Source organism: Limulus polyphemus, unplaced genomic scaffold (genome assembly GCF_000517525.1).
Source record: "Limulus polyphemus unplaced genomic scaffold, Limulus_polyphemus-2.1.2 Scaffold1195, whole genome shotgun sequence".
NCBI lineage: Eukaryota > Metazoa > Arthropoda > Merostomata > Xiphosura > Limulidae > Limulus > Limulus polyphemus.
Genome location: NW_013666805.1, coordinates 233,351 through 245,161, shown reverse-complemented (window position 1 = coordinate 245,161; position 11,811 = coordinate 233,351). Strand labels below are relative to the sequence as shown.

Here is an 11,811-nt window from a genome sequence, read left to right as displayed (position 1 = left end):
GGGACGAACAATATTAAGGAGGGGGCAGTGTTGCGTCAGCGAGTCACATGACTACAGTGATGCAACGTTTCTAGAATTATCATGTACTTTGGCGAATGCTCTAGTATTTACTAGTAGGGTAGGCTGGTATATATAAGAGGGGAAAACGTGACGCGGAGGGGAAGGTAATGTGTGTGTAGATAGTGAGTAATTGATCTGCGGTCAGGAGTATTATTGACGTTCGTGTTATAGCGTTGTTTAGCGCGATTGTTGAAGTTGAGTGTACCGGTAAAGTTGTATTCGGAAAGAATAAACCAGTTTTATTAAGTAAAGACTTGTGTCGTTAAAATTTCGTCGGAACAAAGTTACGGAAAAATCAATTAACAAACGGAGACGTAACAGTATAATAATAGTAGAAGTAATAATATTAAAATCATCTTATTTATATTGGGTAACTTGTGTTGAAAAGAAGATACACAATAATAAATTATAGTAAAATAAAAATCTAAAATGATTGTGCATCTGTGTGGTTGGTGGGATGTCACCATGCTACCTGCAATAAGACTCAATTAATGGGAAGAGATACTCAGCATGTAAACCAAGTCAAGCAAATCACTGTCATTAATAAATGACAACTTTCATAACCTGTTGTAATAAGGTTTTAAATTTAGAACATAAAATGTTTGAAAATAAAATATTAATAGATCTTCTTTCTTACCGGATAATAATGTCACAGTTTTTATGTCATCCTGAGGAATGGTATTGGCACAAGGACCTGTAGAGTCCACTGTTCCAGGCCTTTTGATCAAAACTTTGGCTTCTTCCCATTTACCAGGTAGCTAGACAAAATGTATGCACTTTTATGAACAGAATTTGACAATAAGAAAACCTATCATTAGAAACCTTAAAGGAAGTATTGTTACACTTCAAAAATTATGTTTCTAAACACTTGTATTAAAAAAAATTCTGCCGATCACCTCAACTCTTGAAACCCATAATTTTTCACACATTCTGCTGGAATGATTTTCATGATTTCCTAATAATTATCACCATACCTTATAAAATTTCAATTAGCCTCAAACCTCTCCCTGTTGAACATTTGGTATCACCATCTGATGGGTAAATTGGGAATTTTGGCTGTATACTAATAGCATTCACTCAGGTTTAAGAAGTTAGAATGAACATCATAGGCAATTTTGTTGCATATCACTTTACTCAGTAATATAGAAACCCACTGGAAGTTTGTACAGTGAGGGTTTCTGACAGTTTGATGAGGATCACTTTACTCAGTAATATAGAAACCCACTGGATGTTTGTACAGTGAGGGTTTCTGACAGTTTGATGAGGATCGCTTTACTCAGTAATATAGAAACCCACTGGATGTTTGTACAGTGAAGGTGTGTGACAGTTTGATGAGGATCACTTTACTCAGTAATATAGAAACCCACTGGAAGTTTGTAAAGGTGACGGTTTGTGACAGTCTGTTGAGGATTATTTTACTCAGTAATATAGAAACCCACTAGAAATTTGTACAGTGAGGGTTTGTAACAGTTTGTTGATGATTACTTTACTAAGTAATATAGAAACCCACTGGAAGTTTGTACAGTGAGGGTTTTTGAGAAATTGGGCGGGGTTAATTTAGTAAACATGTTGAAAGATGTTTGTACAGTTTAAGAACACTTTAAAGCAGATGTTAAATTACAACATTAAAAAAAAAGTAAAAATATAATGAAGAGGTGAAAACTGAAATTCTGACCACTTTCAGATCCTCCTTCATTACATTACCTGTGGTTCATATCTGATGACAATGTCATATTCCAAAGATTCGGGAACATCTGTAATATCAAACACCAGCTCTGATCCTTCATAAACTCTCATAAATCCTAATCCAGTCCATGTGGTTTCTCTGTCACCAGTTCGTCCATGAACCACAACTTGGCAGTGCTATAACAAATTAAAAATATTTTTCTCATCACATTAGAATTTGATTAAAAGTATTATTACTATAAGGCAGAAGAGTAACCATGTTTCTAAAAAATTACCAACACAATATTTACAAAATAATTTCCAATATATATTAATAAAAAGTTTAAATTTAAATACTGTCTCCAAAAAGGAGAATGTTTTCCACATTGTTAGGTAACTGTCTGCATATCATTCTTCAGTACAACAATTTGCTGGTGATTGTACCCTATATTGTTAGGTAAATGCTTACATATTATTATTCTTCAGTATAACACAATTTACTGTAAGGTGATTGTTCCCTACATTGTTAGGTAACTGTTTGCATATCATTCTTCAGTACAACAATTTACTGGTGATTGTACCCTATATTGTTAGGTAAATGCTTACATATTATTATTCTTCAGTATAACACAATTTACTGTAAGGTGATTGTTCCCTACATTGTTAGGTAACTGTTTGCATATCATTCTTCAGTACAACAATTTGCTGGTGATTGTACCCTATATTGTTAGGTAAATGCTTACATATTATTATTCTTCAGTATAACACAATTTACTGTAAGGTGATTGTTCCCCACATTGTTAGGTAACTGTTTGCATATCATTCTTCAGTACAACAATTTACTGGTGATTGTACCCTATATTGTTAGGTAAATGCTTACATATGATTCTTCAGTACAACACAATTTACTGGTGATTGTTCCCTACATTGTTAGGTGACTGTCTGCATATCATTCTTCAGTGATATGTAACTAAACACTTTCAGGGTTGGTATTAAGAATTTGGGGACAAATTGAAATTTATGTTCGTCCTGCCTCAGTGATTAAAATTTGACCTTAATATTTTTTAATTTTAGGAAATGAATGTTAACAAATAACGGACATTTAAAAGTACAGCACTGTGATAAATTTTACCATTCACAATTTTACGTATGGTATTTTGACTAAAGATTAAAACAAGTTACCTACATAGGACAATACTTAAAATGTATATCTAGTAATTACATTCGTAGTTCTGATCACATAACATTTTGTTTCATGTTGTTCATCTGATTTTGTTTTAAAATAATGATCACAATATTTTTGAAATACGATCAAAATAAATCTTCATTTATTTATGGTGTGATTTGTGGTCCCAGGGATACTTCCTGCTTCGTCAACCCTAATACAGGAACTGCTTACTTTACTATACCTGTGGTTGCACTATGCATTCTTATTAAATGTTATTCTTCATGTGAAAGCAGTTACTTCCTGTGTAGAAATCAGTACTTACTGAACAACCTTTAGCAAGCTCCGCTTCATAAGTCATGTAATCCAGGTTACCAACAAAATATCCAGATTTGGGTTGATCACATCTACGCCCATCTAAGTGAGGTCTACAGTGACAATGGCCTGTCACAACATCACAGTTATTATCATAAGAGCCTCCGAGATCACAGTCACATGGTTTACATCCATCTTCAATAGAACTCAACCCCCAATGCTGTGGCTATTGGAGAAAATTATAAATTATTCCATCCTAGTGAAACTGTTTTTTAATAACCTTGGAAATGTATGGTTCTATTGATACCAAAGAATTGATATAATCTGTTTTAAGAGTAAGTGTGATATTTAGTAACATCCCAGAAGAGAATATCATAAAACTACACAAACAGCCTGTGTTGAAAGGAGTAAACTATGAAGACATCTAGCAGGTTTGGTTAGGTTAGTACTTGATTAACAACTTGTGTTAACAAAGATAAACAACCAAGGCATTGAAAACGTATTATTATGATCATTACAAACTAAGTGCTAAGTGATGAAGTTTAACCAAATGTTTGTAAAACACATGAGCTTTTACAACACAGTAGCCAAAAAACAGGCTTTGACAAAAAGTGTTTTAAACAAATATTCATATTTCCTTAAAGTTCCTGCGAGGCTACACCACTGCATTATTTCTGTAATAAATGTAAAAATGATCTATAAATATTTCCTATAAATGTCTACATCGTCCTAACAACCAAGAAGCATTTTTATGTGTTTGTTTTAAGTGCATCTCATCATTAAGTGGTACACACAGGCTGTTAATTTACAGGCTTACGGTCATGTGACCTGGAAGAAATCACATGAATTGCTCTCAGTAATGGGATGTCTTTGCTCATTTTCAGTATGGCTGTAATACAGTCTCATATAGGGAACTCTTCTATGAAAAACAAAACTTCAAACATCATTGATAGTGATTCTGGTCATGATTGTACTGAACCAGCTACTACAGCAATCGACTCACGATTTTTTGTTCATACAAAAAGAGAAAAACAAACAACTTCCTGTCAGAATCATTACTCAAGTTTTGATGGTAGCACAAAAAAACTTCCTGTCAAAATAGTTGATTAAGTTTCTTAAAGACCAGAAAATTGATTATTTTAATAAACATTCACATTATACCAAATTATATATATATATATATATTATAAACTTAAGGTGAATTCCGAGTAACATCAGAGAAAAGTTAATATTTTCCTACAGTGAAAATGTATTTCCGAATAGATACAAAAAGCTTTCTCAATTAGTGCTACCCTCTATCAGCGCAAGTTCTTTACTCGCCATTAGTCTTGTAACCCCCACTGTTTCTTCATATGTACATGCAAATGAACATGTAGCAACCCTCCACCAATAGGAGTGCAACACTACCCCTATCATAACTAGCACCCTCTCTGTTATTCACTTTGAGATTAGCCATGACCAAGTCAACCAATACACCAGAAGTGAGGAAGATGGCTGGGAAATGTGAGAGGAGGTATGTAACTATTCGGAAATACATTTTTATTTAGGAAAATGTTAATTTATGATACGATATCTTACTTCCTCTCACAAAAAGATAGAATCCCACATGGGACTAGTGGAGGGCTGGTGAGAAGATGATCCTCTATAAAATAAAACAATGTGGTATAGAAAAGGAATTAGATACATCACACCAGTGGGAACTGCACTACTTCTGAGCCAGGTATACCCTTCACCCTAGAGTAAAATGTCACTAAAACGAGACATGGATGGACCCCAAAATGTTTTCATCATTAATGGGACCTCGAGGTGTCGAGTGGCTAGGACGTGACAGATTTCTACCTTAACCAACACCTGGTGGCATCTGGAATTGTACATCACGTCTGCAGTAGGAAGAGGATCCTCTACCTTTCACCTCAAAAACAGGTACTGGAAGGGAAGACAAGCTTCTGTACCAAGAACCCATTTCTTCATGTGCACATCTCTAACACAACCAACACTGGATCCACTAGAAACCCTACATACAGCAGTTGGTAGGAAGTAAGGAGAGCTCAAGAGGCATTCACCCACCCCAGCAACTAGGAACTGGTAAGTGGTAAGGACTCCAATATTCCACTAAAAGAAAAAAAGGCAACATGCATTGTAGAGTCTGGAGGCCTGCAGCACCAGAGACATTGCAATGGGAGACCAGAATACCTATTTTGAAAAGCAGAGCTAACACGTGGATGGAGTCAATCAACCAACAACTGGCAGCATCTGGAATTGTATATCAGATCCATGGTAGGAAGAGACTCAATGCTGTGGATCAAAGTTGGGCAGTAATCTCTGTCTGATTTACCAATGAAGTCCATAAGTGTACATTCTAGAACAAACATATTTATGAAGCAAAATAACACAATATATATCTACACTTTGTCCTATGGAACACCCCATCTCAACGGTGTGCATAATATGACCCTGTGATGTGTCATATTGTTTGAAGTATGTGATATTGGATGGAGTCAAACAATTAACACCTAGCAGCATCTGGAATTGTACATCAGGTATGCAGCAGGAAGTGCCTCAATGTTATAGTAATCTAGCATGGTCACAGGACGTACAGTGCAGATTTCATACTGAGTATACCTTCACCACACACCACTCGCCACACTGTGGGATGCAAGATATGTGCAGCAAAAGGCCCCTGTAAAGAAATGAAAAAGAAAAAAACGGGGTAGCCCACATACCCACCCTGAAGATTTCCTCTCAGGGAAGACAGAAAAAAATCAGACAGGGACATGGTAAGGTGACAGGTCTGACGTGAAGAAATACGACAAACATCCAGAGAAAAGGAAGAATATGCCACGCAAAGTGACTGGCGAATCCAACTCGTAGGGAAAGTGGAGGGGGGGGGATCACGGGTAATGTTAGAATTCCAATAATGAAGATACAAGCTGATTTAGGTACTACTGAAGAACAGAGTGCATGTGTTATAAATCCAAGGGACCTGGCCAGGCAAAGGAATTGGACAGGAGGAGAATAGATCTAAAGGTGGGAAAAGAATGGAATGGAAAGAGGAGTGAAAACATAAACTTCAGAGCAGAAAAGAAATGACAGGAACTAAGGTAAAAACATAGTGAAACCTAATCAGGAAAACACGTCAGAAAACGGTAACCACAGGCCAACAGTATGAGGAACAGCGACAGCAAACAGAATCAAATCACGAATCTTCCAACAAAGGTGAAAATGGAGGATTATAAAAAGCATGAAGGCCAATATGGGGGTTCCAAATCCTGAAGGAAAGTGAAGCAGTGAGTATGGGCAATGGAGAATTAATGAAATAACAAAGTCAAGAAACTAGAATGTAACACAGAATCAAATCAAGGAAGAAGAAAATGGAAGACAAAATCTGCCCAAAAGCCTGCAACAGGAAAAACACATAGTTCCCTGTTAGAAGGCTAAGAGAAAAAAGATGGCATGAAGAATGAGAGTAATGAAAAGATGACATCCTAGGTGTATAGATCAACAGTGTGATGTATATCAACTCCTCTGGGAAAACATCAAAGAGGAAGAACGAACTAGATGGAAAACTAAGGATGCGATATGCCTGGAAAGACCGACGTTTTGGCGAGGGACAAGATAAAAACCTCGAGTGAAGACAGAATGTATGAATGTCACACACTGGAGATTTTCCAATAAAGAAAATAAAGGGGAGGCAACATCAAAAACCATTACAGAAATGGAAACCATGTGAGAGTCAACCAGGATGGTGCCACCTGCCCAACTCAACATGGAGAGATCAGAATTATTTATAGGACATGAGGATGGAGACGAATAGGTAGACATGTATAATGGGAACAGAGAGCATCTACTACACTCAACAAGGAATGAGGAACAGGAGACCAAAAACGTAAAAGGTGTGTATCGAGATGAGATGCAAAAATTTCCAAACTGGGGACACCCCAAAGCACATACTACACCTGAAAAACTAGAAGATCCAAAGCCTACCCTGTCAGGACAGGACAACTAATTGGTGACCAGCTTCATGGTCTTCAGAAGACAAAAATGCCCACTAATCAATATAATGAAAGTGATCCCAAAATACAAAAATCCAAAGTTCGAAAACAAAGGACACTTGGCCAGATTTCCCCATGCATGGTGATGGAGGACCTTATCATACAATTGTTGAAGTGAAACATCATCATCTTGTCAAAAAGAACCATTAGGAAGGAACGTACTGTCTGACAAACAACAAGAAGTGTCAAGAGAGTGATAAGAAGAGTAGAATTGAAAAATAGTTCCCCACCCCAAATCTTCCAAGTGTCAAAAGAAAAAGTATCCAGAAAAAGGGACAATCTGGATGAGGAGAAAGAGGAGGAACCCTAGCAGCAATTGAGATCCTATCCAACAGTCATTACAGACTGCTAGTGTAAAAAAAAAGGTAAAAGGAGTATCCAAGTGATCCCAAACAATACAGTATCTGGGAATCCAAATAACAACAGAGGATGGTGCATGTTGGTACAACCAACAGGAACAAGGGATGCAAGAGAAGCTTATGTCCTCAACGAGAGAGAACTGCACATGCAATAAAGAAAGGGAGAAGATGAGAATCTGCCAAAAGGATGTACCAGATCTCTAAACCAAAGGGGAGAAGGTTGGTCCCAATCAAGAACTAAAAATTGTGATGAAAAACACACCAAGGAAACTAGAAATTGATCAGATGTGATGTACGAAATCACCACTGTGATGAGCCAACTCACACAGTCAATGTCCCCAAAGAAGAAATTGAGTATGGAGAGTAGATATGGTCAGCAAGAAAGCTACAAGTATCCAGCCATCCCTGGAAAATTGTACACTGAGCTCAGACTAAGAAGCAGACGAGCAAAGGTCTAGATCGCTCGGCTGAAAATAGAGGGAGCCAAGGCAAGGCCAAACAAAAACACCCTAAACTGAAAACATACACCATGAAAAACAAAATAAAGAAAAATGTCTGAATGCTCGGGAAACGGGAATATGGAGACATGTATCCAATACATATAACTATGCCCTCCACAAGACAGGAGTGAAAACCCCTAACAAGAATTATCTCCTCACAGAAGGCACCCTGGAGAAGTAAAACCTGAGTCACCTCTGACTGATACTGGGAAGAAATGGGATCCCACTGAGGGTGAAATAAAGTGGATGGTGATATAACAGGGGACAAGTGGAAATGGAGTTATGGATGCTAGCTGAAACAACCCAAATCTCCAAATAGACAGGAATACCCCAACACTTCATATCAGACACGTCAGCAAAGTGAGGCTCAAGAGGAAATGCATGCCATTGTAGCAAAAAGAAGACAACTAAGACCAACAGAAAAAACAATATAAAGAAACCAAAGAACCATCCCAACCAAAGGTCAAACGGAGGTTAAAGCACAGACAATAACTGATACTGGAAAAATGAATGGGAAAGTTTGATATAGGGAAACACAACCGAAGCATTAGGGTCTGAACCTCACATTGGAAGAAAAAAAAATCCAAAGAATGTGAGGCGAATTATGGGTATGTGGAACAAGAAAAACAAAAACATGATAGGTCAACATACACGGGGGACAAAACATACCGACCCTCGAACCCAAAACAACAAGCATGAACCCCATTATCTGGTTAAGGAAAACCAAAGAAGACCTAACGATTAATCCTCAAAAAAGGACATGGATAAATTCCAAGGAAACAGGAGAAAAGAAAAAATTAACATGCCTGAGGAAACGATGGCCTAGGTAAGACCCCCTCCCCCAAAAGAAAAGCGACATGTGACGGAAAAGCATATAAAGGAGGGGGAAAACAAATTGCCCTAAGCGACACACACCTGTTAAGACACACCTAGGTGCAGCTATGACAGGATACTTCACAGTTTATACAGAATGTTGCCAAATATGATACAATTCCCGATGGAACATAGCTGTCCTGCCCCTGGCCAAAAACTGTGTTATCGCCCCTGCAACGTGAATAGGAAATCTGCCATAGCAACAACATTAGTAGTAGTCATGACCATCCAAAACTGTGAGTGCATAACTCACAAAGTCGAAAAATTAGAAAAAGAAGAGTAGATGATCAAAGCTATATCTCAACTCTCCACTAAAAAAAGGGGAAAACAGCAGTAACTAAATTAGAAAACACTCGAAATTAAAAACTCGTGTATATAATAACTAAATTGCGAGCGAAAGTTATAATTTTCCTATCCTTAAAACTTATTTCCAATAGGTACTTACCTCCACTTTTTCTATATGCATTGTTTTTTCTCATGCCACAAGCCTCGAGCTCCTACGTACTTTAAAATCAATATGGTTCAACTGGGTCTCACATGCATATCATCATGTGACAACTCTTCACCAGTAGGAGGGTGACACACCCTCCTGACACATGTGATTCTCTGTATTTGATTCTACCAAACTATCACTTCGAGTTTTGGTAAAAAATGGAAGCACTATAGTTTTCAGTGGAGAGGAAGGGTGGGGAGTGTGAAAGAAGGTAAGTACTTATCGGAAATACATTTTCGGTATAGGAGAATTATAAATTCCAATATGGTACATTATCTTCTCTCACATAAATAGCTAGAATCCTACATCAAATACGTGGAGAGACCAGTGGGAGGGAAAGAAGGGCACACTAAAATAGTAGATATTTGCAGTAGAGGATAATAGATGGGAGACCACACCACTTCCATACAAGGTATATTATTTGCCCAGTGTGAAAGGACATGTCACAGGCATGAGCAGAAACTGGGAGAAGCACATCCAAAAGGGAGAGAACAATGGTTGGATAGAGATCCAGACTCCAAGATATTGAAATCTCAATCCCATAAAGTACATACTAATTAGATAATGGGAGATAAACATATGAGGTGTAGTCTCAGTGATCAATGGAAAAAGTTCCTCCAACATTCGACAAGGGTGAGATGCAAATAAAAGGGAAGGTGAAGAGTGAAGACACCAAGAATTGATTATGTGGGGAAAAAGAGATAAGGAAGAAAAGGCCAATCGAAACAAAAACCGAATCCAAAGGTAAGAGAGGAAGGAAAAAGTCACAAACAGAGGAGTGGTGCCAAGAAATGAAACAGCAGGAAAAGGAACTAATGGAAAGAAAAAGAAGAACATGTTCCACGAGCCACCAAAGTGGAAAAATTGATCCAGAACAGGAAGGACAGATCGAGATGAAGCAGCTGAGAAAATCAGATCTGTGTCGACCAGGAAGGAGTAATTAGAAAGACCTGACACAAGATTACAAATGGGATGAGTGAATAAAGGTATAAACAGGTTCCAATCCTGTCTGAATGCATCACTAGCCAAGCCAAGTAACTGGAGGCAAAAACACACAGATCTGAAACAAGCTCGAAGGGCCAGGCACGAAACTAATACCGAATTCCGTTGTGAACAAACTTAAGACAGCACAATACAGTCCTAGAGAAAAGGCCCACCATAGTGTGATAAAAACAATATAGGAAAAAAGGACAGAATCAAGAAGTGATTGAGGTGGGACATATCAATCATAGAACTCAAACTGCATCAAGAATACATGACTAATGTAGGAACTGTTAAATGTAAGACAGGTAAATGGCGGGAAGATGCCGGACATAGAAAATAAATAAAGAATACCAATGGCAAAAGAGACAAATGAGCAACCAAAAGAGAAAAAAATCGAACATGGCAATAAAGATACCCAATATGATGCTAAAGTCACAGGAGTAACACCCCCAAACAAAAACAGACCAGTAGAGAAAAAGAGCTGTCTTTAAGTCCCAATTAGAAGTGGAAGGGAAACGCACTTGCTACAAGATGTATGCCTCCAAAGAAGATCCCAAAAGCAAAGAAGCCATGTCAGTAGGAAAAGAACCGAAGATGGCAATCACTCCAACATGGAGGTAAGAAGGAGGATGGTATTCTTTGAAAATCCCCAAGAAAAAATGGAATGCCTCAGAAAACTGGTGTATGGCAGCCAATAATAGCAGGAGAGGAGATAGGGAAGATGAAGGCTGGAAAACTTGGCTAGGGAGAAAGGGGTAGGATTAACAGATTCTGCCTCCATACAGGCAACAGAGATTCGAAGTGCACAGAAACAAGAAAACAAAAAAAAACAATCTGCTTGATGGTAAGCTAAAACAAAATGAACCAAAGCTCGTGGAGGGTAAGGTATGCCAGCACCATCTTTCAAAAGAGAGACAAAAAAGCCAAGTATGAACCAAAATATCTGAAAAAGGACGTCATCCCGAACGAGTTTGGCAGTTTGAGGATGAAGGTGGGCAATGATGGAAGAAGGGTGGGCAGACTCTGGATCCAGGTTCCTCAAAACGAAATTAATTGTAAGAGGTATTGTTATGACAGCGGAAGTCACGTGACTCTGGTAACATGTGATGAATTTCTCAAATCATCACGAATTAATGGGGAAGACCAAGTTTGTTCAAGATATTCTCTTTTATAGTATACAAGCCTGGCAGGGAAAGCGTGCTGGAATGAATGAAGAGAGTTCCGGGTAATTTACGAATATGTTTCGAGCTAGTGTCAGTGTTTTCGAGATTGTGAATCGTTGTGATTTATAGCGTGTATTATAAAAGTAGTTAAGTTTAAAGTGACGAGAAACGTACTGACTGTG

At 37.9% G+C, this 11,811-nt stretch overlaps 1 protein-coding gene across 3 annotated transcripts in view; it reads right to left on the bottom strand.

The window, feature by feature from the left end:
* LOC106462546 (laminin subunit beta-1-like) overlaps nt 1–11,811 on the bottom strand; it is a 127,033-nt gene that overhangs the window by 53,942 nt on the left and 61,280 nt on the right. For all 3 annotated transcript variants that reach the window (XM_013922482.2, XM_013922483.2, XM_022389847.1), the window contains 3 exons: nt 3,216–3,431; nt 1,765–1,923; nt 698–818 (listed from right to left, as the gene is read on the bottom strand). In XM_013922482.2, the coding sequence (XP_013777936.1) occupies nt 698–818; nt 1,765–1,923; nt 3,216–3,431 (496 nt within the window). The remainder of the gene's footprint in view (nt 1–697; nt 819–1,764; nt 1,924–3,215; nt 3,432–11,811) is intronic.